Here is a 27,281-nt window from a genome sequence, read left to right on the forward strand (position 1 = left end):
GTTTGGGCGACGTATCCCACTTACTACCTAGACAGTGGGATACGTTGTAGTCCTCAGACGGAAGGCAAAACGGGATGTGAAGGGGGCCTAACTTGACATGTCGGTATATTTAATCCTATGTAACTGTACTGTACTAGGAATATTGGACCTTTCGGGACAATCTGGATCTTTCCCATTTCTCCAGAACAGTACAATTTCTGTATGTTGATGCCTCATTATCACCAGTTTTATGGACGCCAGGCTTTCACAATATTGCTGTGCATGTATATAAAACATATAACACACGTACATTTAATAACTTGTTTTATCTTCCAGTTATTCATCTGTCAATATCACATTTGGCTGGCGGCTGACACAAAGGGGATACTTGTCCTCATCCCTGGGAATCCCATGCTCAACATCATTATTAGCACTTTCATATTCGTGTGCGTAGCGCATGAGATCTCGCACATAACCAATGACCTGGCGCAGATCTTAGTTCCTAAGGACATGTCCGCGCTAACCAAGCGGTTACTGTGCATCACCAGCTTCTTTTTTCTACTCCTCTTTTTATCCGCTGTTCAACAATAGCCGGACATGAGGCCTAAAGGACCGGTCTACCTAATATCACGAAGCGTCATAGGACCCGACCGTTTGTATATGGTACGAAGTCCAGGAACTACGTCCACCTACCATCCACCAGTCTCCGAGGACACATGGACCATGTAAATAGTTTATCAGAGCGGCCTACAATCTGTGTCTCTCACACTGTTGCAAGACTACTACTCAGGGCATGCTGGGAGTTGTGGTTTCACCACAGCTGGAGCATGCGAGTTGAAGACCACTGATCTATAGGAAGCCGGACACGCGGAGGCCGAAGCTGTATCAATGGCGTCAAGACAAAAAAAAACACTGTACAGACAGCAACTGTTTATTTAATAAGGATAACTTCCGTTTACACGCTTCTGTATAGAGGAGCGGCTGCAGAGGTGAGGACTGGTCCCTCTTTTTGCGTTTGCTATATATGTTGGTGAAAAAGCTTGAAGAGCATTTCTGACCCCTGAAGCTGTGACGAGGTGGAGATGACCTTCGCTTTGTGTGAAGAACGAGGGATGGACACCGTACTCACCGAGTCTACCGTCTTTGGGAACTACTGAGTACATATAGGGCGTGCTATCGGTCTAGGGAAATAATCAACGAAATACGGTTGTTGTTTTTTTATTATTATTGTGTTGTGTGCGATTTAAGTACGTGAGCTTTGTAATTTATGAAGAAAAAACACACACAAATTTAGCCCTTTAGTATCTCTCATACAGACGTCATACATACTATTCATTCTCTGCATATAGAGTAACGGTCCAGGACTTTACTCTCAGCAGACAAAAAAAGTACAATTTACATATAGAAGGAATCTACCCTACTTATCGTCTAATGATCTTGTTTTATAGTCCAGAGCTGTATTCAAAATTCTGCAGGCTACAGACCTGAAACCTCTAAAATATTCCTTGCTGGCACAATGTCTACACAGAGATTTTTATAGTGATTTGCATCCAGGGTCCAGACAGTGATTTGGTGTAAGAAAAACCAAATACACTACATTATTGGAGCTCAGCTAAGCTGTTAGGGGTGTGAGTGACAACAAGCTTGTCGACTGTTTCTAATGACAACCAGCAGAATAGTGAGTGCAGCTCTGGAGTATAATATAGGATGTAACTCCGGATCAGTACAGGATAAGTAAGTGACTCCACCAGCGGAATAGTGAGCGCAGCTCTGGAGTATAATACAGGCTGTAACTCGGCATCAGTACAAGATATGTAATGTATATACACAGTGACTCCACCAGCAGAATAGTGAGTGCAGCTCTGCAGTATAATACAGAATGTGGTTCAGGATCTGTACAGGATAAGTAATATAACGTATGTACCCAGTGACTCCACCAGCAGAATTGTGAGTGCAGCTCTAGAGTTAATACAGACTGTGACTATAAGCAGTGAATTTACAAAATGACCCAGCATCGCCTCTAGAAGCCTTTTATAGAGCCTTGAAACGTGACTTGGGTTGATAGCCAAACCGGAGACCCCCATCTGTAGACAGCAATGGGTTAGAGTTGCAGCTCCTCATCCTTAAATAGTACGGTACTGGTTGAGATGTCCTTGAGGCAGCTCTTGGAAGGTACAGATTCTCCATGCAGAGATCCAGGTGATAGGGAGTCATAAGTACAATGATCCCTGGGAAAAGTGTGCAAAATAAAAGGTTAAACATTGACTTGCCTACAGGTGGCACTAGAGAGACAGTTTTCTGTTATTTTGCATACTTTTCCCAGGCAGCTTTGCTTTTAGGACTCTCTACCTGCCCGATCTCGGCAAGGAGAATCAGTAACTTCAAAAAAAACAGTTAGTATAGGGAACAAGTGACATCTTGGAGACGTGAGGTACTTTGTGCCTCCTCTCACAGTGATTACACAAGTTTTTAGCTACTCACCCTGATGCATTTAGGATAAAGAATACATAAAGGATAATTCGTTCAATGGGCAGGGGCAGAAAATGCTGCAGCTCTACTTAAAATATACAAAGAAATGACAATGTTCACGCTTGCTCTATGTGATCTGTATAGTAAATATCCAATAATTCCGCACTTTGAGGATCACAAGGTGCCAGATTATTGAAGATCTTAGCAAGGAGAGCATTGGACGTACAAAGCAGAAAGGACTCGGGTAAGTGTTTAAATAACAACTCTTCGCCCAGTCCTACAGTTGAGGACTGACAGTCCTAACACACTGGTCCTCAGAGCGTGGCTTCACATCTGTCTCGACACAAGGACCAGTGCCTGACCATCTTAACGACTTCCCGGGAAAACTATTTCCTGATTGCTGGGTCACCAGGTATTCGGGATCATTGGGTTCTAGATTACTGGAACTTTTCTATATATTTGTAACACACGTATACATCAGTGTGGTTGTACCATTTACTTTTTTGTTTGTTTGTCTTTAGCTATTTTGGAGGGGACAGCTAGTATATGGTTATAATCTAGAGTCCTTTCATTCTTTGGGCATTGATTTGAAGTCTGACTGATTTTTCTATGGGTTGAGTGAATGTGAGTGCATGGATGTATGTACAGGTGATCTACGTGCATACATGTGTTTATAATGTATATATTTTAAAGCCATTTTTTATTTATTTGAAAATTGTTTTATTTTCCCTTAGGCTATGTCCACAGATCGCGGTATTACCACGGCAAACCGCATTAAAACCGTAATGTATAGTCATAGGCTTAATGTTAAAGACCTCCAACGCTTCCATGTGGTGTTGGGACAGGTTATTCGCATTCTTTATTTTCTTGCAGAAGTAATTACATCCGACATAATGGGACCCATTGGGTAACCGATTCTAAAATATTCTGGATTATTAGACTATTAAGATTGTCTTGAGGAAGATGGGCCAAAATCAAATGACATACAAATTCTGCTATCACATAGTTTTCTTAATTGGCGAAGGATCCACATTGGTTATTTCTGCTCGGTCTTCTGGTTCTGGTCTTCTAAAATGTAACATTATCGTGTAGTTTCGTGCCGGACTTTCAACATTTTTGGATTATAGGCTGCCGGATTAAAGACATGTCACTGTTCTTTAAGGGACATGGTCTAAAAGGATGAGGATGAAGATTACAATGTCCTCATTAGCAGATTAAGTTTACAGTAGGTCGTGATGGAGCACAAAATGTCATAGATAGTTACCCAGATAAATGCGACCTTACAGGGGTTCTCTGATATTTTTTTCCCAAAAAGAGCACCACTTTTTTCCAAGGATTATGTCTGGTTTGGCAGCTCAGTCCCATTAAAAGGAATAAGACTAAGCTGCAATACCAGACACAACCCATGGACAAGAGTGGCGCTGTTTTTAGACAAAAACCAGCCCGTTTCTAGTGATGGACATCTCTTTATTTTAAGGATTGCCATTAACACACCCGCACCGATGGCTGCTGCTGACCTGTCCGCGGTGGGTTTCCTCTTAAAATGAAGAGAAGGCAATTTAAACACCCCAGGTCTTTCATTGGCCGATCCTCATCTTGACTGATCGATGTCACAGAGTAGGAAGGTTTAGCAAGGTCCAGATGTTTGGCCCCTGTTAACTTGGGCAGTTGGTTCCACTGCTTCACTATGCGGGAGATCACCTCAGGCCTTGTTCACGCGGCAGAAAATTCACAAGGATTCCATCATGTTTTCTACGTCGTAATTTGCGTTATTTCCGCGTTTAAAAAGCTTCCCAATATTTTAATTGGAAAACTGACCCAGTGTTAATAGGGGGTGGAATCAGATTTGAAAACTGCTCAGCTGAAAAAAAAAAACAACGTCCCCTTTTGACGAGACGTATTTTGCCCGAAAAATAGCGTTGGGGAGCCACGTGCACATTAGCCCCATTAAATGGGGTGAATCTTCGTAGAAAACTGCAACAGTTTTTACTACTAAACCGCGACAAATCCGAGAGTTTGCCATGGAATCTCGGCCACAGGAAGTGAGTTGATGACTACCATTTTTCCCTTGAGGATGTTTGGAAGTGGCACTATGCTTTAAACGGGCACTCCGCTTTGGACAATCCCTATTTATTATAAGAGTTCATGACAATTCAGATCCCCAGCGATCAGCTGTAATCGGTGAGGAACAGTAAGTTCAATTTTCCTGCAGCACCACCGCAGGGGAAATTAAGCATTACACAGTGCCCATTCAATGGGTTGTCTTCTCTAATGCAGGACAGGTCCTCCAGCGGGAGAGACGCTCTTTAGAATCGCTCTGAGACATGAGTTTTCTAAACTGGACAATCCCTTTAATGGGAGTCCACCATAAGAGCAGGTTTTATTTCATTTGTCTGTACAATGTCCCAATTAAAGATGAACTTCCACTAAAATGTCGTCCCAAGTGGAGATCCATGTTATTTGGGTACCTGATCTGGTTCCCTGTACGCTTGCTTTGTATCTTAGACTATGCTGTATTCAGCCTTTGGAGACGCTCTTGCTCCGTTTGGTGGACACTTGGTTTCCAGTGTAGACCTGAAGCCTCCAGAACCTTCATCGGGAAGATATAATGTAGCTGCAGGTTTTCTTCTTTAAATCGTATGAGAGTTTTTACTATCGAAGGAAAAAATTCTTGAGCTGAAAGCTTCGTGTTCTTCCTCATTCTTCGGCAGATTCCATGACCGTATCTTTAGTCTACATGGAATAAATGAGGCCTCCTTCTAACGTCACAGTCTTTGGTGGTGGAGGTCCACGGCTGATGTTTGTTTGAAGATCTTGGTTTTCCTCTTACAATACTATTCGGGTCTCGGCCTGTCGTGAATGAACTTTGTGAAGCCTGAGGTGTAGAATGTTCTTCTGTTATTTATAAACGTGATTTGCGTTGTTCTTTATTTAATTTATCTTCTGAAGTGTATATTAAGTATCCGGACAAATGATGAGGAAATAAATCCACTTTAACTTCTTTCTGGTGTTTTCTTTTGGAGTAAAAGTATTTTATTGGTAAAACAGAAATAACAATGAATCACTGGGTGACTACGCGCAGGCGGAACAAAGCGCAAAAACAACCTCCTCTTAGTAACCGACTTGTAAGATGGGGCCAAAACGTAATACGGTACTCTCCATTAGAATACAAGAGAAGTCGTAGACTTTACAGAACATGGGGGGGGGGGGGGGGTAAGAGAGGGAAGAACATCGGGAAATGCAGAAGAAGCAAAAGTAATGGAGGAAAAATAATCCAAACCTTTCAGTTGGGGACTACCGCAAATCATCTAATGAGCACCTAATGTCACGGAGCCCGTGGAATAACGGTCACTGGGCCAGTATGGGATGGTGTGAACTCACCTTGTCACAAAGGGGCTTGATTTGGGGCTACTCTGGGGAGCGGTCTCCGGAAAGAGGTGGTTGCTACCCCGGGAGTAGTCTCACTTAGTGACGACTAACGTAACAGGTGTAACGTGGTCTGGTGAGCAAAGGGGCAGACTGCAGAGGTTCCTCACAGGCAACGTAGCAAATGGTCAGGGTGGGCGGCAGAGGTTCGTCACGGGAAACGTAGCAAGAGGTCAAGGCAGATGGCAGGCACCGATGGTTTGGAATCCGCAGAGATCATTACACGGAAATCCAACACCGAGATAGCTGAGATACACTAGGGAACCAAATTGCTCTGGCAAAGAAGGAGGACCTTAAATAGCCAGGGAAGCTGAGTGAGAATTTTTGGTGTGCGTTGACCCAGCAAAATCCAGCGCGCGCGCATTAGGACCCAGATGCCATGCTTGAAGGATAGCGGTGGCAGCATGTGAGGCCGCCTATCACAGAGGAGCCGGACAGGAAGCCGCCGTAAGTAGGCCGCGGCAGTGACACCTATGAGGAAGGATTCATTCAAGTTGTGGAAGCCAGGCACTGCCTCGTGTCTCACCCTCCTTGGAAACAAATTTAAGGGTACCAAAGTGAATTGAAGTTGTCAATCGTCTCCTAATCTGTGAAGCCTCGATCTTCCGTAGGCATAATATGGTTAATCCATGTTACTGATAGAGGATTTTAGACTTCTTTTAAAGCCAGGAGAGGGGGAAACATGACCCTGCCAGGAGCAGTCTAAGGTTCTGTTCACATTGCGTTACCACCCTATGTTCGGCATATGCAACAGAAAAGGACCAGATAGTCCCCATTCACCCGGGAGTATTATTTTGGCGTACAACCGGTTTATACGCGTCTCTGTACCATTTTTTCACTGTATTACTATACCTTTCCATACGTTGCAGAAGGTTGGAGGTATTTGGGAAATCCTGATGTGGACCCCCGATGTAAGTCTCAAACCCCATATGAATAGAGCCTAATGTGTACAGCTGAAAAACTTTATTCCAAACTTGTTGCATTCTAGGACAACTCATGTTGATTCTGTAATTGAAGCGTAGAGTTTAGTTATGAAATGTCAAGTGCAGATAGTCCGGAACGTCATGATATGTAGACAATATCTTAATTTTTTTCTTATATATGACCCTTAACGGGAACCTGTCACCAGCATTTCACCTATTGACCTCTCCTCACCCCTCGCTGGCGCTGCTGTCAAAAGTTAATTGCCGTTATCCCTGCTCCTAAACTCCTCGTCCGACCGTAAATAACGGTCTGCAAACATTTCACGCCTTTTATGGTAATAATCCGGCAGTCTCCGTTCGTTCGTTCGTTCGTTCCTCTTCTTATTCCCGTCCACTGCCAAAAACTGGCCCACCCTGAATGCCGAAATCTTGTCTGAGATAGCGCGCATTCATCCTTCATGGTCCGACACCCTTCCCTGCTTCGTCCCGGCCTCAAATCTAGTAACAGCGCGTGCGCCGCTATGGTGTCCCGTTGTGCGCACGCACCAGAACAGGACGTCGATGCCCAAGCGCGGGATTTAGTGTGTGCTGGGGGGAGATGAGGAGCTGTCAATCAAAAGTAAGGAGGCGGGGTTAACTCGGAAAGGCTTGAATGAATATATGACTCTTTTACAATCATTAGCATACGGCGCGGGAACACTAAAAAAACAATACTAAGGGCATGTTCACACGCTTAGCAAGAAGGGAAAACCGCTCCGTAATTTCAGACGTTTTTTGAGCAACTCGCGTTTTTCACGGCCGGTTTTGGAGCTGTTTTCAATAGAGTCTATGAAAGAACGGCTCCAAAAACGTCCCAAGAAGTGTCCTGCACTTCTTTTGACGAGCCGTCATTTTACGCGCCGTATTTTGACAGCGCCGCGTAAAATGAAGTCTCGTGGGAACAGAACATCGTAATTCCAATTGCAGTCAAGAGGCAGATATTTGCCGGCGTAATGGAGCCGTTTTTTCAGGCGTAATTCGAGGCGTAAAACGCCTGAATTACGTCTGAAAATAGGTCGTGTGGACATACCCTAAAGGTACAGAGCCGACTTAGAAGATAATTATAGGTAACATAGAAATGATTTCCCACCCACCTCCACCAGGTATTGCAGGCTTAATAGGTGAAATGCTGGTGACCGGTTCCCCGCTTCCCGTCTTCTCTAGAGAGATATAGGATAAAGATCAGAAACTGCCCATCTCATCCAACGAGGTGTAATCAGTGGAGACGCACGCGGCTGGGATCTCGGCTCCAAGTAGTGAACTGCCCAGTAAAGATGTGTATGGCCGGGGGCTCCAATAAAACCTTTCCAATCTAAGGGCCAGTCCCGGGATTTATTGGTCCTGAAAGTGAGATTAGGCTCAAAAGTGCCATCATTCCAGCCAATGTCTTTGTTAAAGCTAGACTGGCATATTTCTTGACTTGACATACACTATATGGACAAAAGTATTGGGACACCTACACATTCCACTTACAGGAGATTTTATGACGTCCCATTCTAAATCCACAGACATTAAGGGTATGTTCACACGCCGTGTTTTCAGACGTAATTCAGGCATTTTACGCCTCGAATTAAGTCTGAAAAAATGCCCCTAATATGCCTACAAACATCTGCCCATTGCTTGCAATGAGTTTTACGATGTTCTGTTCCCACGAGGTGTCATTTTACGCGTCGCTGTCAAAATACAGAGCGTAAAAATATGCCCGCGGCAAAGAAGTGCATGTCCGAAAAATGCGAGTTGTTACAAAAACGTATGAAAATCAGGAGTTGTTTTTGCCTGAAAACAGCTCCGTATTTTCAGACGTTTTTGGTCACAGCGTGTGAACATACCATAATATGAAGTTGGTCCCATCTGCAGATAAAACAGCTTCCACTCTTCTGGGACGGCTTTCTACAAGATTTTTGGATATCTGTGGGAATTTTTGCCCCTTCATCCAGAAGAACATTTGTGAGGTCAGACACGGATGTTGGAGGAGAGGTCCGGGCTCGTAACCTCTGTTCTAGTTCATCCCAAAGGTATTGGATGGGGTTGAGGTCAGGACTCTGCGGCCGGTCAAGTTCTTCCACACCAAACTCCACCCAACTGTCTTTATGGACCTTGTGCACTGGGGCGCAGTCATAAGGAACAGAAAAGGACCGAACCCCAAACTGTTCCCACAAAATCCACAATGTCCTGGTATGCTGTAGCATTAGGATTTCCCTTCACTTGAACAAAGTGGCCGACCCCTGAATAGTCCCGATATTCTCATCATGCAGCAGCCAGTTCATACACCAGACATTCCTGCCGCATTCTCATTGTGCGATATATCCCCTGAGGTGTGTATTATGAGGTTCTGCAGCAGCTGTGGTGTGTAAGTATCATGTTCTGCAGCAGCTGAGGTGTGTAAGTATCATGTTCTGCAGCAGCTGAGGTGTGTATTATGAGGTTCTGCAGCAGCTGAGGTGTGTATTATGAGGTTCTGCAGCAGCTGTGGTGTGTATTATGAGGTTCTGCAGCAGCTGAGGTGTGTATTATGAGGTTCTGCAGCAGCTGTGGTGTGTAAGTATCATGTTCTGCAGCAGCTGAGGTGTGTAAGTATCATGTTCTGCAGCAGCTGAGGTGTGTATTACAACTTACGGCAGCAGCTGAGATGTGCATTATGAGGTTCTGCAGCAGCTGAGGTGTGTTTTATGAGGTTCTGCAGCAGCTGAGGTTTGTTTTGAGGTTCAGCAGCTGAGGTGTGTTTTATGAGGTTCTGCAGCAGCTGAGATGTGTAGTATGAGGTTCTGCAGCAGCTCAGATGTGTAGTATGAAGTTCTGCAGCAGCTGAAATGTGTAGTATGAGGTTCTGCAGCAGGTGAGATGTGTAGTATGAGGTTCTGCAGCAGCTCAGATGTGTAGTATGAAGTTCTGCAGCAGCTGAAATGTGTAGTATGAGGTTCTGCAGCAGGTGAGATGTGTATAATGAAGTCTTGCAGTAGCTGAAGTGCATATAATGAGGTTCCGCAGCAGCTGAGGTGTGTTATGAGGTTCCGTAGCAGCTGAAGTGTATATTATGATGTTTTGCAGCAGCTGGGGTACAATACTGTATAATAAACTCTGCAGCTAATGAAGAATCCCTTTTCTCTAAAAAGAGAGGGAGCGTTACATGTCACTCAGTGGTTGAAACTGAAAAAGAAAACTTCATATAAAAGTGATCTGTGACAGACCGCTCCTGCAGGAAGAGATAAGCGGTGTCTACGTAGTGACGCTTATCTCTCTATAATCGTCAGAATGTGATGTTTATTTAATTATTTACAGACCTGTCAATGCAAATTCCCTGCATGCTTAACCTCGCGATACATGGAGCACGACACTATTGTAAAATGACTTTATTATAATTGTATTCATAAACATTTTGTAGCGGAGACGGCCGATTCTTGATTTTGTGTATTGCTCCTATATACGTCATTGTGTTTAGATTCTTATTGTCGTTTTTTTGTACACAAGTTTTGCCAGAACAGACGGATTCATACGGTCATTCTGAATGATCCACTGGTACCGCCGGTCCCTCCAAGAAAAATAAAATAAAAAATCCATACAAAAAAGTAAAAAACAAAAACAACTTTTTGGATGAAACATAATCCTGTAGATGGAGGAGACCAAGGCGTCATCGTGCAGGTTATGTCAACGTAAAAAGATGCAAAGTTGGAGATAATTGAAGATGCCTCCGTCCTTTCTGTGCGTGTCTTATAAGTTCATGGCCTCGGTGAGTTTCCGCTCCTCAGGTATACCATTGACCTGCAAATAGTCGCATATACACATTATTTTACGTTACAAGAGGTTCTTGATATAATAGACAACGTGGTCCTAGTCATGTCCATGCAAGAGTCTAAGAATAGAGACATGTGGGGGTCATTTTATTATTGTTCTACAAAAAGTTTTTACCCCCCCCCCCCCAGAACTTTTTGAATGACAGTGGATCTAACTAGACTTTTTTTGTGACGGACGAGCAGAAATTAGAATTTAGACAAAATTCTACAAAATGATCTGCTTTATTCACTATTATTAAACACACAATTATTAAATATATAATTATTCACGCCCGCTCCTATAATACCCCAAAATCATGACTGAAAAAGTTTATAAGTTTTAGAAGTCACATAATAAGCCTTTCTGCTGCTGAGTCCATTTCCCGACAAGAAGACGCCATGAAGACAAAGGAACATCTTAAAAAAAACACAGTCACAAGATTATCCAAAAGTACCAGTCGGGGGATGGATGCAAGAACTTCTCCAAGTCACTAAATATCTGTCAGAGGAGATTAAAAAATGAAGAGAATATGGCAAACCTAAATCTGTCTAGAGCAGATGAGTGACCACGCACTAGTAAGGGAATCCGCCAAGAGACCTATGACAAGTCTGACGGCGTTCCAAGCTTCAATGACAGAGATTGTAGACACTTGATACAACTGTTGCCCGAGGGTTTCGTCAGTCGCAAGTGATTGGACGGTGACAAATTGGCATCATCCAAAAAAATTCTATAAATATTGTAGGCTTTTCTCGAAAAAAATATTGATGACTTACCATTAGTATAGGATATCAATGTGTGATCGGTGGGGGTCCAACCCAGGGGTTCGCCCACCAATCAACAGTACGAGCGGACATGGGTGCCATCAAGGCACAACAGCTCGTACTTCAAGACACCCCTCTTTACTCTGGTGAGGGTGCCAGAGGTGGGGCCCCTACCAATCAGATATTGATAGCTTGAAGCGGTTGTTCCCTCAGTTACAACCCCTTTCAGAATGCAGCCCCTGGGCCGATAAGCTAATCACCCTCGGTCCTGCTCCCGGCACCGCTGGCAAACAGACGATTTTGCTGAAGGAAACCACGGCCAGCCGGCCTGTGCCTGCTGCAGGGGAAATGTAGTATTACATGGCGGCCATTAAGATGAATGTCCGTCCTTCTAATACAAGGTCCGCTCGAGTCCTCTAGATCAGGAGTCGCTTGTTTAGAGCGGCTCTTCGTTCTGGCTCATAGGGTTCCCGAGCAGGCGACCTACCCTCAATGATGTCCACACGTCCTAATATTTTTTCTTTTGTGGAAAACCTTTAATTATTGCGGAGACATTTCAGCAGAGAGAGCAGATATTTGTAACGGGCCATAGCGGAGGAGATTACTCGGAAGTTACCCTGTATCTCGTCCAGTGTAAAGTACAAGACACATTATTGTTTATACTTGCCTCAAATCTCTGAAAAGTTGTCATACGAAATTCTCCTGGAAATCCCGAAAGCAGTAATAAAGAGGAAGAATGGAATCAATCCCCCAAACCTTTCATCTCTACACATCCCCAGCACATTTCCTATAGGATATATATATATATATATATATATATATATGGCACAGGCCATGATGAGATGAGGGTTCTCTTATTCTGTGCCCCGTACCAAACTAGAAAACTGGCGCTGCTCTTCAGATAATCCCCCAATATAATCAGTATTGTCCTTGTTAGATAAGGGGGCATTTTAAATCATCCATAGAGTTGATGGAGGAATGGGGGACTCAGGGGCCCAATCAGTGGAGGTCCCGACAGTGGGGCCCACAGCAATGTAACAGTTATCACCTATTATTTGGACACTTTAAGGTCTGAGGTCATACAGTGCGATCATGGGGCAGTATTTTACCATAGGAGCCACATTTTTTTTTGGGAGGAAATTGTAGATTGTGTTGCATTTTTATTAACTAAAGCACAGCTCCAGGTTTTTTGATGGTAGTTTCATCCTATTGAGCAAAATAGGGCAAAGCGCCATAGGACAAACTACATGTAAAAGCAAATGTGGTAGAATATATGTGCTTTCCAATAGAACGAGCTTAGCAAAAAATGTTGATGCTCTTAATCTTTTTTTAAGGGGTTGTCTCATAAAGACACCCTCTTTCCATATGCCATGTTATGGTATATGGACATCTACCCAGGACCTACCCTATATGAGCAGAAGCAGAGACCATAAGTAGCGGTTCCTGCTCCAGCGGGAATAGGCAAATCCACGTATTACATTCAGTAGATGCCAATTCATTTGAATGGCTAGCATGTAATACTACATTTCCCCTGCAGTGGCCACTGCAGAGAAAATGTAAGACCACACACATCTTTTTCTGGCGATTACAGATGATCACTGATTGCTGGGGTGGCTTAGAAGTGGAAAGGGATTGTCATGGTAAGATAAGCCTTTTTTCTTTTTCTAATAGAACAATATGAAACTGTGCATTGCTTCCGAAGGCTAAAGTATATAATATGCAAACCGCTCATTTCAGATATTTATCATAATCATTGAGTTTACAATGTTTTGCTGACATACTATCCTATAGAAAATCCCATACAAATATCCATACATATATAGAATGTAATGTTAGAAGAGATGTTTCTTATTACCAGATAGTTGATGACCTACGGTATAGCGCCTTTTTCTACTGACCTGCATTTTGCTGCTGAGGTATCTGAGTCTGATGCGGTAATGTCCTAGGAAAGAGTGAAGAAAGCCGAGTAACTTATATGTAGACATTATAAACATTCTTGCCTAGTTATAAGCGCAGTTATGGCCTCAAACATATTAGCCATTGGGTAGCGCCTAACGTGTATATCTTTGTAGCAGGCGGAGCTCCATTCTTCTTAAACAGATCCAAATCTTTTGTATAGACATAGATTTAAAAGATAACATTCTGGCTGCCTGCTGCCACCACTAGAGGGAGCTCATGAGCTTACTGCAGACTGTTTTTACATTAAACTCAATAGTCAATCAGTATGCAGTGATCTCCTAAGCTCCCCCTAGTGGTGGCATCCAGAATTTTAACATTTAATTCTATGTCCCTGCAAGGGATTTAGGGCTCTGCATCAGACAAACCGAGCTCCGTCCACTATAAAGAAATTAAACACAGAATTTTAGACCTAAAAATGCCATTATCATAAAAGGCGGAGATTCGCTTTAAGGTATTTTATTTTAAGTCTTCCTTCTCTTGGCTTTTTTAGGTCAGCTCTTTTATGGCAGAGATATGACCAGTGACCCCAGATCAGTACTTAAAACCTACATCCTGACCTCTGACTCATTAGACATATAGACTAAATAACTGGATCCCAACTGGATCCACCAGACCAACTTGATTACCAGTTATGAGTCATCGAAGTTTGTGAATTGTAGCAATTGATCACTAAGGACTTGGTCTCCACTATTAGATTAAGAAACCTTCCAATATACTACCAAAAAACTGGAGGTATAGGGTATTACTTATCCAGGTTGTATGAATCCATAATATGGTGCCCAAATCCTACTATGGGCCCATTCTGTATTATAGAGATATTCTCCATTAGAATAGAGAAGAACATGGTGCCTAATGGAGAAACAATATGGCGCTACAAGTCTGTAAATCAGAACCATATCCATAGGATATAGTTCAGAAACTTCAGATCCAAGCACCCCAAGATCACCGTATCCTCACTCAACCACCATCCATACTACTTAGCGCTGAATTCCTATACCATTAGGTCACAAAGGGATTAGCACCCAACCACTGGATGCTATTAGCTACTATATCTCCAGATCACTAGACCTGAAAGGACACCCCAATGTAGAGTTAGTCAATCCTAATCCGACCCCCACCCCAACACACAAGCACATCCATGACTGGGGGTACACTAGTACAGTACACAGCCCAGTAACAGCTACAATTTGTATGTCCAACGTATATAGATATCGTATAGATTTTGCTTTTTGAAGAACGTTACGTTTCGCTGCTCGAGATACTCACTGCTGTGTCTGCATCAGGGGCATGTTGGTGCTATCGTATGTGTCGGTATGAAGAGGGGGCACCATTTCCCCGGTCACTGGATGGAAAATCGGAAGAGTGGAGAGGGGCCAAGCAATTTCTCTGTGTTTCGACATGTCCCGGAGCTCTTTTGTAGATTTTTGGATAGCGCTGTGGTGAACGAGTTGGATGCTGTATAAAAAATAACATAAAATATTATATATTGTTCCATCTATGAGTATCCGGTACAACCTAAATGAGACGATCCCGACCTTTGCTAGCAGGCTTATAATTTACAGCTAAGTCTTGCTGATGACGTGTGTTTTTACGAAGAATTACTGTAAGGCCTCATTTACACGAGCGTAATATACGCGCGTGCGACGCGCGTGCTTTTCACGCGTGTCGTACGCACCTATATTACTCTATGAGGCAGTGCAGACAATGCGTGAATTTTGTGCAGCGTGAGTGCGTTGCGTAAAACTCACGACATGTTCTATAATCGTGCGTTTTTCGCGCATCACGCACCCTTTGAAGTTAATGGGTGCGTGAAAACCTCGCATGCCGCACGGAAGCACTTCCGTGCGAACTGCGTGATTCGCGCAAGAGCTGTCAAAAGGATGAATGTAAACAGAAAAGCACCACGTGCTTTTCTGTTTACAAACATCCAAACGGAGTGTCAAATTAGAGATGAGCGCACCGAACTTCACCGGGTTCGGCCGAACTCGTTTTGACCGAACACGGCAAAAAAAATTCCGGTACGCGACGTCAGGACACAGTCACTGTCCACGGTGCTGAAAGAGTTAAACTGGTTCAGCACCATGGACAGTGACTTCCGATCACAATATACATGTACGTGTAAAAAAAAACAGAAGTTCTGACTTACCGATAACTCCCGGCTTCTTCCTCCAGTCTGACCTCCCGGGATGACAATTCAGTCCAAGTGACAGCTGCAGCCAATCACAGGCCAAGCACAGGCTGCAGCCAATCACAGGCCAAGCACAGGCTGCAGCCAATCACAGGCTGCAGCGGTCACATGGACTGCCGCGTCATCCTGGGAGGTGGGGCCGGATGACAAGAGAGGGACGCGTCACCAAGGCAACGGCCGGGAGACCGGACTGGAGGAAGCAGGAAGTTCTTGGTAAGTATGAACGTCTTTTTTTTATTCACAGGTTGGTGTATATTGTGATCGTAATTCACTGTCGAGGGTGCTGAAAGAGTTACTGCCGATCAGTTAGCTCTTTCAGCACCCTGGACAGTGACGGACGTCGACTAGCCTCATCTCTATGATGGCGGCTGCGCGAAAATCACGCAGCCGCGCATCATACACGGATGACACACGGAGCTGTCAAGTGCCTTTTGCGCACGCCAAACGCTGCATTTTTTGGCGTGCGCAAAACGCACACGCTCGTGTAAATGAGGCCTAAAGGCTAAATAGCTAATTATTAATTACAACATAAGTTTCTTTTTTATATTAGAATGTGCAACAAACTTACAATTTAGAATAATTTCCTCCCATTGTGGCTCCATTTAATCCATGAACCATCAGTTTATATAGTAGAATATGAAATAATGCGCCCCTCGTCCATGAACCGAACATAATCTATGGCCATGGTCCAGCCGACACCACACTGTAACGAGCGGGATCCTGTTAATTTAACCCCTTAGATGCTGCGGTCAATAGCCGTAAAAACAAGGTTAAAAAAAAAATGAAACCGCCAGAATAGCTGTTCTTTTGGTCAGTTCCTTTCCCACAAAAAATGGAATAAAAAGTGATCAAAAAGTTTCATGGATCTCGAAAAGATACCATTAAAAGCTACAGCTCGCCCTGCAAAAAAAATAAGCCCTCACACCGCTCAATCGATAGAAAAATAAAATAGCTATGGCTCCCACAATGTGGCGACTCAAAATACATTTCATTTTTAACGAGTTTTTTTCCTTGTAGATTAGTAAAATATGGAAAAAAAAACTATTTGTTATTGCTGTGATCGTACTGACACGCATAAATAAAGTTAACATGTCGTTTTTATAGCACGATAAACGCCGTAAAAACAAAACCCAAAAAACAATGGAAAAATCTCCTTTTTTTTTTCCCATTTCACCCCACAAAGAATTAATTTCCCGTTTCCTAGTACGTTATATGGTACAATAAGTGGTGACATGAAAAACTACAACTCGTTCCGCAAAAATCAAGCCCTCATACGGCTATATCGACGGAAAAATAAAAAATGTCTGGCGTTTGGAAGGTGGGGAGGAAAAAATTCAAATAAAAAAAATGGCTGTGGCGGGAACAGGTTTAAATCTGCCCTTCAATATAGACGGGTTAAACTCGCAACATAATTTTTCTGCCGAGTGTTCACCTACCCTAACACTAAGGGCCAGATCACACTGAGTTTTTTTACACGTTTTTTTACGCGGAAACCGCGTCGGAAAACGCGCCAAAAAACATCCGAAAATGCCTCCCATTGATTTCAGGGACATGCCCTATCTTCGGGTGTTTACGCCTCTGACCTCCCATTGACATCAATGGGAGGTAGAGAAAGCGTATTTTGCTGCGTTTTATGCCCGCGGGCGGAAAACGCCACCAAAAACGCTGCGACAATTGGCGTGCAGGTGGAGGAAAATCTGCCTCAAAATTCCTAACAGAACCCAGCCTAAGATGTGGCAAAATTAGGGGGATTGCCCGTTCTTCATTGTTGAAGGGCTCGAAGGGAAGCAGTTTGGAAAGTCCAGTATGGGGCAAATCGCAATATTTTAAGTACATTTTAACTTTTTTTTTTAACTATGGAAATCAATATTTCGGCCCTATCATATGAGCTGTTAATGGCGCTATTACTTAGACATGGCATGGTACAATTATGTAAGGTACTCGTTTTTGTACAGTACAATTACTTAGTAACTGTCCGGCACTGTTAGGCCTCATGCACACGACCATATTTTCATCTATCCTGAAATACTGTCCATAAATACAGACCCGTAGTCATCCGTATTTTATACGGATATACGGAAGGGTGTCCGTATTGTATCTGTATTTGATCCGTTTATACGAATCCATAAAAAATGATGTTACCATCATGTTGCATAGCAACACTTCTGTAAATATGGACGGTATATGGATGCACATCCGTAGCCGTCCGTATTTACGGAAACGCCCTTAAGCTTCTGTGGGAGAGTCCGTGCCGTAATTACGGACAAGAATAGGACAGGTTCTATAACTTTTCAGAATGGACACCCATCCGTAAAAATACTGAAAGGTGCCCGTGGCCAATAGAAATGAATGGTCGTGTGCATGGGGCATTATGTGGTCAATGTATGGCACCATTATGTGGTCAATGTATGGCACCATTATGTGGTCAATGTATGGCACTATCATTTCAGCACCGCATGGCTGCCTTTTAAGCCCATATGACAGTATTATGTGGGTACCATATAAAAATATTATCTGAGCGATGTACTCAATTCTTCTATTATTTGTGCCCGTGTGGCACTATTACATGAGCCTTGTTTGATATTTAGGTGATTTGTCTCATTACCACACTGCACGTCACTGTACACTGCTATATTTATATGCACAGCGTTGTATGATTATATATTGTACTGCAGCTCCTGAATGGGACTAGTATGTGGGCACTGAATGGGACTAGTATGTGGGCACTGAATGGGACTAGTATGTGGGCACTGAATGGGAATAGTATGTGGGCACTGAATGGGACTATTATGTGGGCACTGAATGGGACTAGTATGTGGGCACTGAATGGGACTAGTATGTGGGCACTGAATGGGACTAGTATGTGGGCACTGAATGGTATTATTGTTTGGTCGCTGAATGATACCCTCATTGGAGAACAGTATTCCCTGTTATTTTAGGTAAGTTAGGGCAGTATTATGTAGGAACGATAAGATACTGTTGTTTGTGCAATATTTAGTATTTAGTGATTATATGGCACCATTATGTGGGCAATGTATGGTGCTATTATTTGGGAACCATATGTAAATAGTATGTGGGCATCATATGGTAGAGGTATTTTGTTGCTGTGTGGGACTATGGGGTAGTAACAGTGACACCCAGTGTCCACATCACTGTATGATCACTTTATTGCTTCGTTATATTGCCACTGTATGACCCTATTTTTATGTACTGCATGGCATAATTATTTGGTGACTGAATGATGTTCGTATGAATGGCATTATTGTTTTGGGCAATGAATGGTATGATCATGTGAGCACAGTAATCAATGCTATTTAGGTAATATGTAGCAGAATTATTTGGGTGCTATAGGGTACTGTTTGTGCAATGTATTGAGCGTTATTTTGTTGATATGACACATGTATGGGACATGTATGACTATTATTTGAGCACTGTATGGCACTATTATTTATTGACACCATTGAGCTTTATTATAGGAGCATCAGTATTATTTAGGTGTCATATGGTACAGATTTTGGTGCTTTATGACCCTATTGTTTGACATTGTATGGCTCTGTTATGTGGGTCTTGTCCGGCACAACAAGGTGGGTACGGTATGTTACCATACTATCATATAGGCAAAATATGACACTTATTTGAATGGCAGGATTATTTGGCTACTGCACAATAGTTTGGGCACTGAAATGTATTATACTTTGGGCACAGGATAGTCTTGTCTTATCCCCGGGATATGTTATGTTATAAAGTACATGGTACTATTGATTAGTGGTTGAAAGCCCTTTTTTTAATGGCAGACCCGTCTGGCTCTTATTGAAGGGCTCTGTGATTTCTATGTACACCTCGGACTCCTAGGTTTCCAAAAAACAGATATGAAAGGTGGAAAACATTCAACTACCTGGAAAAAGGGGATGACTTATATATACTGTTGATTTTTTTGTTTGACACACAAATCAATATAATTCTGTACAGTGAATACTTGCTCCCAACAGGCTAATGGCATGATCCCGGGACCAGAAGACCGTTAAGTTACGTGCTGCCTTTAAATGGCGCTGAACACTCCTGCACCGTGTCATTGGCACGATCGTGCAGTGACAATCAATTGAGATTATCAAGTCCCTTTCACTAAAGAACCCTAAACCCCATTAGATCAATATTACCAGTGATCTTGGTATGATAACAGCAGGGGACACAAATATCATGTGTTCCCTACTAACCTGTGGCCACAAAATGTAATAAATAAATAAATATAGAAAATTTAAAAAATATAGAAAATTCAAATAAATAAAATGAGAAAAAGAATAAAACAATGAAATAGTAAAAACAAAAAAAGTCTCCTTTCTCCCAAAAAGTGCACATTTCTCTGAACCCACATGCACCATCAGGTGCTCAGGCATTAATATGGTCCGGTCAAGCAGGATGTACTCCAAACATACAATAATTAATTACCCCGGCCACAAATTTTTGGATGTCCTACCCCGGCCTTATCTGCTTTTGCATCTTAACTAAAAGCAAAAAAATATCTGTACCTGGATTACAAGGGGACACTGAACCACGGGAAAACCAGGTTCCTGCATTATGCTACTGGATTACTGGGGCACGAATATACAGATGACTCTCTCCTGTATACAACCACTGTTCTTACCAACCGTTACTAAACACAACCGATGCCATCCCGTCACCTTTTCACTTAGTTAGTAGGATTAAAAAAAAGTCCATCAAGTTCAAATGACAACTATCCTACATTATTAGAGAAAGCTAGACTTTAAAAGGGTTGACTCATGAAGACGATTTATTTCCATATGCCCTATTCCCGAATTCAGAAAACCCGCTATTAGACAGAGTAGAATGCCACTAGAGGGGTTGTCTCACCAAAACAATCCTCTCTCAAAAAAAAAAGCTGCTTGGCGACCTGCTGTCCACTACGGGTCAGGCTCTTGGAACCCTTGGCAATCAGCTGATGAAGGGTTGGTTTAGTTTCATCCAGCCATACATTTCCCCTACAGCAGTATGAGTAACCATGCAGAATATGGCTAGACCAAGTCCGCCAGAGCGTTTCCCAGTCTTACTTAGCAGCTAAAAGAGGGGGGTCCTGAATGGGGATCCCCTGAATTATTTCCAATAAGTCAACCCAATGTCTCATATGCAGAAAATAAAGCAAGAGGAACAGGTAGATTTTTCCGCAATTGGCAATTGGAATGGATAAAGGGGTTTTAAATTGCTGGCCTATCCTTAGGAGAGGTCATTAATATCAGATCGTGTGGTTCCAACTCCCGGCAACCCCGCCAATGAGCTGACTGAAGAGGCCGCGGTCACGAATGAATGGGACCGGAACCGTAATCCCAGGCACAGCCGCTACTGATGTGTACAGTGACGTGCCTGGTAAGCTATGAAGAGACCAAGACATTCTTCGCCTCGACCCCTTCAGTGAGTCGATCGTCGAGAGTGTTGGGAGTCGGACCCCCACCGATCTGATATTGTTGACCTTTTCTAAGGTTAGGCCATCAATATAAAATGTCCGGAAAACCCCTTTTAAGATAAAGAACTATATTATTTATGGTTCCTGGTATGGATACGCTTTACATAAAAGTACCAATATCTGTGTTGGAGTATTGAATAGCATGGGTCCTTCACAAAGTATAACTTTCCCTCTCTCTACTAAGGAGACAATGCTTGGAGAATTAGTCAACCTTTGCTCTCTGCTGCCAATAGAAGAACCTACAGCAGTGACGGGAAAATTGTCAAATTGCATGTCAAAGGCCAAAACTAAAATTTCCTGCCTTCGGGACGCTACTATAAAAATAGAATTCTTTTGTTTTGCAAGCTTGCTGTCCGCAGTACAGTAGGTCATTCTTAAAGGGGTTGTCCAGTTTAGAATACATTTTCATACACCCTAGATAGGGAATTCTGAGGTAATAGTGGGGGGACCCATGTTCGGGATTCTTATCTCTTGGTCAGAGTAGAGAGCGGTTACAAGAGCGTCTCTCGCTCTGGAGGACCTGTCCTGTATTACACAAGACAACACATTGCTATAAATGGGCACTGTGTAATACTTAATTTTCCCTGTGGTGGCACTGCAGGGAAATTGAACACTTACTGAGAGTTTTCCCCACAGATTACAGTTGATCGCTGGTGGTCCCAGCAGGAGGACACATCGTGATCAGCTCATTGTCAAGGGACCCTTCTAACAAGTAGGAATATCCAAAGCACACATCCCCTTTAAGATCCAAATAGCCTGGAAGACAGCACTGATGCCTGTGGTTATGTTTTCAATGTTAAATCCAAAGAGCTTATAGTTCACGACCCCGGACAGTGATGCGTATGTTGACCTTTCTCCAGACAGTATGTCCCACAATGCATCTATTGTAGAAATGAAGTGATGGGTGCTCGGAAATTCTGAAATTACACTGGTTTCAAAATCACATGAGCCCCAATCTCTTGGTCACGGGCATGGTACCCATGAAACTCCATTGGAATAGGGGCGGAACAATCTTAAATGTTGGTTTGGACATTCTATGTGAATGTCATTTACCAAATAACCAAAAATATTTACAAATTCCAATATTTCTTGCAATATTTCTTTCACCAGAACCATTTTCCTAGACCACAACACCATTGTACGAGCCCTATTCAGCCTATATAACCTTCAAGCAGCGTTCACCAAAATAAATTGATGGTTGGATGTTTGTGAGAAGCATGGAGCACATGGGTGAGGCATGACAAGCTACGGTGAGGTGAGGTATTATATGACAACAAGGAAACATAGAGAAGACACTTACTCTGGTGTTTGCATGTTTCTCTTTTCCCTAGAAATGAAACAAAATGAATGAATTAAATTATAGCATTGATATTCGGACACTTCTTAAGTCTACCGGTGAATGATGGGACTACGTGAGCCGTAAATACTGCTGTGGGCACTGCAATGCCAACAGTAACGTACATCAGTATTTATCATTATGGAAGAAATGGTACTCCACATGTGATCCAGAGTGTTCAATCCAGGGGCCTACATAGAGGAAAGGGGGTCCAGAGCAAAGATTAAAATTGTGCCACTTTCTGGTGGTGGTTGACACCACTAGAGCCTAAACCACCAGGAGAACTTAATGTTTGCTTGCCCCCAACCTCCTTTCCATGGCCTATGGGTTAATTTCCCACAATCTTGTTTGCTTACGTTGTTGGGACTGTGGAAAGGGGATTCCTACACATCCCTTAAAAAGATGAGGGATGAGGCCAACCTGGGCTGGGCCCCCATAGCAGCCCCATGGGCCGTCTCTATAGTATGTATGCCGTTGGTTCCATCAGAAGATTACATGATTCCTTAAAGGGTAACTAAACATTCAACAAACTTCTGACATGTCATAGCGATATGTCAGAAGTTTTGATTGGTGGGGGTCCGAGCACTGAGACCCCCCAACAAATCGCTAAAACGAAGCGCTTGTGTGGGCGCTCAGCCGCTTCGTTTTTGTTCAGCTTTTTCTGGAAATTAATGTACGAGTACGGGCTCAATAGAAAGTCTATCTGCCCGTACTCTGATACATCGGCTTTCCGGAGCGTTTCTGCAGCTTTGTTTAAGTGATTGGTGGGGATCTCAGTGCTCGGACCCCCACCAATCAAAACTTCTGACTCTGACATGTCAGAGGTTTGTTAAACATTTAGTTACCCTTTAAAGTTGCCTTTAAATGAAAAAGCTAGACACAACCTCTCTATATGGCGACCTGTCTAACCCAGCTGGGCTGTTTGGGCCACTGCTAAATAAGAGAAGTTCTTGAAGAAGTGGAAGCATTTAGGGCATCCCATGGAATGGACCAAATCATTTGAAACTCTTGGTCATTTTATGGGAATCCAAATTCTCCTTCACTAACATCTTGAAAACGGACAGAGCTTAAAAAGGACTTGTCACCCCTCCTGACATGTCTGTTTTAGTAAATAATTATATTCCCCATGAAATATCAATTCCGGAGCATGTTTTCTTAGAGCTCAACATTGTGCCATTCCTCGGTTATTCCCCCTAGAAATGTATGAATAAATGGACAACTGGGTGTTACCAGTTGGGGGTGTGTCCCTACACAGTCTGACACTGTCCAATCAGTGCTGACAGAGTGAGACTGTATAATGACACGCCCCTTTGTTCAGGGGAATGGTGACACCCAGTTGTCAATTTATTCATACATTTCTAGGAGGAATAACAGCGGAACGGTACAACACAGAGTTCTAAAAAAAACATGCTCCAGAATTGTTATTTCATGGGGAATAGAAGCATTTACTAAGACAGACATGTCCGGAGGGGTGACAGGTCCTCTTTAAGAAATGCTTTCAAGGTACTCTGGAAATCTTGAAAGAATCTGAATAATTCTAACGAGATGGAAGGGACTTTATCTGTTCGGCACATGACAAACATTAATTTGGACTACTTCCGAGACACGTCAGGAGAGGTGACAGGTTCTCTTTTAATAGACCTCATGATCCCCAACTCGTGAGTAGTACAGGATTCTCCCATACAAGCAATGTGTGTAGGAAAAACGGGGTCATTTTAATTTTTTACCTGTGGACTCTATATAAATGAAGGGGTACAGTATTGGCCTAAAGCAGACTAAGGATGTACATGAGGCCTTATACGTTATCCATTTTTGGTGTTCATACTTATACAGTCTAGCTGAAGAACGTGTATATTATTATTAACCATAATTATTCATCGGACTCGTCTACACGTATAATGGGAAATGGGTATGAAAAGTTGGGTGAAAAGCAACTACCAATGAAAAGCCTGCACATGTCGTGTATTATAAATTTGCTTCTTTTATTGACCCCCTTCCCTCCGTAGCTATTTCCAAAAGTCATAACTTTTTTATATTTTAGTCGTATGGGCTTGTTTTTTGCAGGGTGAGTTGTAGTTTCTCAGCGTCATTTATTGTATTATGTAATGTGCTGGGAAACTGGAAAATAAGTCTTTGTGGGGTAGAATGGGGAAAAAAACTGTGATCCCTCCATTGTTTTTTGGATTTTGGTTTCACGGCGTTCACCATGCGGTAAAAACGCCAACTTAACTTTATTATGAGGGTCAATACGATTACGGTGATAACAAATTGATATCGTTTTCTTAATGTTTTCCTACTGTTACAAAGAAAAAAAAATAATTGTTCAAAATAAAATTTTGGTCACTATTTTCTGGGAGCCAGAACTTTTCTATTTTTCTGTCGATTTAGCGGTATGAGGGCTTGTTTATTGCGGGACGAGCTGTATTTTATATTAGTAACATTCATTTTGGGCTACATGAGACTTTTTGATAACTTGATTCCATTTTTTGTAGGAGATGAGGTAACCAAAATACAGAGATTCTGGCGATTAAAAATTTCGTTTCTTTAACGACGTTCACTGTGTGGGTTAATTAGTGTATTGATATAGTTCTTTTACTGATGCGGCGTTACTAGTTATGTTATTTTTAACAATTTTTTACATAGCTTTTAGGGGGAAAATTGAAAAAAGAATTGTTTTTTTAAAACTTTTAGTATATATATATATATGGTAAAAAAAAATCTTTTAAATTTTTTTTTGTTTGTCCCCCTAGGTGCCTTGAACCAGCAATCCATTGCAATATATACAGTGATTTTTACAGGTTCCTGTTAGGCCTTTATTACGCCCCCAAGTTGCGATGACAGCCATCGGCACCAATGGGACGCACGCCCCCCCCTTTTTCTCATGGCTTAGATGCCGTGGTCGCTATTGACCGTGCCGTGGTGTCGCTGTAACATACAGCTGACACGCTCAAATTATGGGGCGGGCTCAGGTCGTAAGCCCGCTCCATACTTTTCCTCCCAGCTGCCGCCGTATATATACGGCAGATGTCGGAAGAGGATAATATATCTCTACAGCAATGAAAGCTCTGCCTTTCTGATACAAATTTTCACTGCATAGAGTTAAATGATAAAATTATTGCTGCCTTTAGCCACCACTAGGGGGAGCTTAAGAATTTACTGCATACTGTTTAAAGATTGAATGCAATAATGAATCTGTATGCCGTCAGCACCTAAGCTCCCCCCCTAGTGGTGGCTGCAAGCAGCCAGAAATGTATCATTTTTCTCTGTCTACACAGGAGATTTGGAACTGTGTTACAGAAAAACGGATGTCTGACCCCTATAAGAATATATTAATAAATTCATTAGCACAGAATTTTATGCCATTGTAGATTTAAAAAAACAAAAATGATGTTCAAGAGTGGACTTTTACTTTAACAAAAACTTACTAGGTAGGTATTTTACAATACAGGGTGGGCCATTTATATGGATACACCTAAATAAAATGGGACTGGTTGGTGATATTAACTTCCTGTTTGTGGCACATTAGTATATGGGAGGGGGGAAACTTTTCAAGCTGGGTGTTGACCATGACGGCCATTTTGAAGTCGGCCATTTTGTATCCAACTTTAGTTTTTTCAATGGGAAGAGGGTCATGTGACACATCAAACTTATCGAGAATTTCACAAGAAAAACAATGGTGTGCTTGGTTTTAACGTTAGTTTATTCTTTCATTAGTTATTTACAAGTTTCTGACCACTTATAAAATGTGTTCAAAGTGCTGCCCATTGTGTTGGATTGTCAATGCAACCCTCTTCTCCCACTCTTCACACACTGATAGCAACACCGCAGAAGAAATGCTAGCACAGGCTTCCAGTATCCGTAGTTTCAGTTGCTGCACATCTCGTATCTTCACAGCATAGACAATTGCCTTCAGATGACCCCAAAGATAAAAGTCTAAGGGGGTCAGATCGGGAGGCTTTTCTTCTGCGGTGTTGCTATCAGTGTGTGAAGAGTGGGAGAAGAGGGTTGCATTGACAATCCAACACAATGGGCAGCACTTTGAACACATTTTATAAGTGGTCAGAAACTTGTAAATAACTCATGAAAGAATAAAGTAACGTTAAAACCAAGCACACCATTGTTTTTCTTGTGAAATTCTCGATAAGTTTGATGTGTCACATGACCCTCTTCCCATTGAAAAAACTAAAGTTGGATACAAAATGGCCGACTTCAAAATGGCCGCCATGGTCAACACCCAGCTTGAAAAGTTTCCCCCCTCCCATATACTAATGTGCCACAAACAGGAAGTTAATATCACCAACCATTCCCATTTTATTTAGGTGTATCCATATAAATGGCCCACCCTGTACATAAATAGGTTTGCATAGAAGCTGTATACACAAAACGGTAGGAGATTTTTAATCAAGACTAATTGCAAAGTGGCTTTATATTGTCTTTTAATTGCATTGTAGCAATAAAAAGATGGTTGTGAAAGTGAACACTCTTTTTAATCATTTTCTTTCTGCATATGTTTAACAGGACTCTATATAGACCCCTCTACACATCAATGAAATTCCTATGACAAAATCTGACATGGTGGGTTAGGCTGTGCATTGTGGATTGCCTATGGAATTGACTATTGCTCTAAGACCAGTGGTCTCTATCCTGTAGCTCTCTCTCTAGCTGTTGCAAAACTACAACTCCCAGTATGACATGACAGATGTGGGCTGTCATGGAATGCTGAGAGTTGTAGTTTCACAATAGATTGGGGATCACTGCCTCCACTTTTTACATTTCTATATGAATGCTGACCGCATTTACATTTAAATGTGCAGTATATATAAAGATGATCTTAGTTCTTCCCATTTTCAGAATATAAGTGACCACTCTGGATCTCAGTGAAGCAAATGCTATTTAAAATGGTTGGGAGGGATGACAATGCAAAGACATAATACAAATGTAGACCAAGAAATAG

General features: G+C 42.4%; 2 protein-coding genes across 6 annotated transcripts in view; one reads left to right on the forward strand and one right to left on the reverse strand.

Annotated features, from left to right (window-relative positions):
• The window catches only part of CASD1 (CAS1 domain sialic acid O acetyltransferase 1), a 51,755-nt gene extending 46,306 nt beyond the window's left edge, over positions 1–5,449 (forward strand). Inside the window, exon 18 of the mRNA XM_075827725.1 lies at positions 316–5,449. Coding sequence (XP_075683840.1) covers positions 316–570 — 255 coding nt within the window. The 3' untranslated portion in view covers positions 571–5,449. The remainder of the gene's footprint in view (positions 1–315) is intronic.
• Positions 5,450–10,171: 4,722 nt separating this feature from the next.
• SGCE (sarcoglycan epsilon) overlaps positions 10,172–27,281 on the reverse strand; it is a 71,340-nt gene continuing 54,230 nt past the window's right edge. For 3 of the 5 annotated variants that reach the window (XM_075827726.1, XM_075827732.1, XM_075827731.1), the window contains exons 8-12: positions 22,292–22,318; positions 14,594–14,782; positions 13,267–13,310; positions 12,036–12,070; positions 10,172–10,595 (exon numbers count right to left, since the gene is read on the reverse strand). In XM_075827726.1, coding sequence (XP_075683841.1) covers positions 10,545–10,595; positions 12,036–12,070; positions 13,267–13,310; positions 14,594–14,782; positions 22,292–22,318 — 346 coding nt within the window. In that variant the 3' untranslated portion in view covers positions 10,172–10,544. The remainder of the gene's footprint in view (positions 10,596–12,035; positions 12,071–13,266; positions 13,311–14,593; positions 14,783–22,291; positions 22,319–27,281) is intronic. The other 2 variants (XM_075827728.1, XM_075827727.1) reach the window with 2 other exon arrangements.

This window comes from Rhinoderma darwinii, chromosome 5 (assembly GCF_050947455.1).
Source record: "Rhinoderma darwinii isolate aRhiDar2 chromosome 5, aRhiDar2.hap1, whole genome shotgun sequence".
Taxonomy (NCBI): Eukaryota; Metazoa; Chordata; class Amphibia; order Anura; family Rhinodermatidae; genus Rhinoderma; species Rhinoderma darwinii.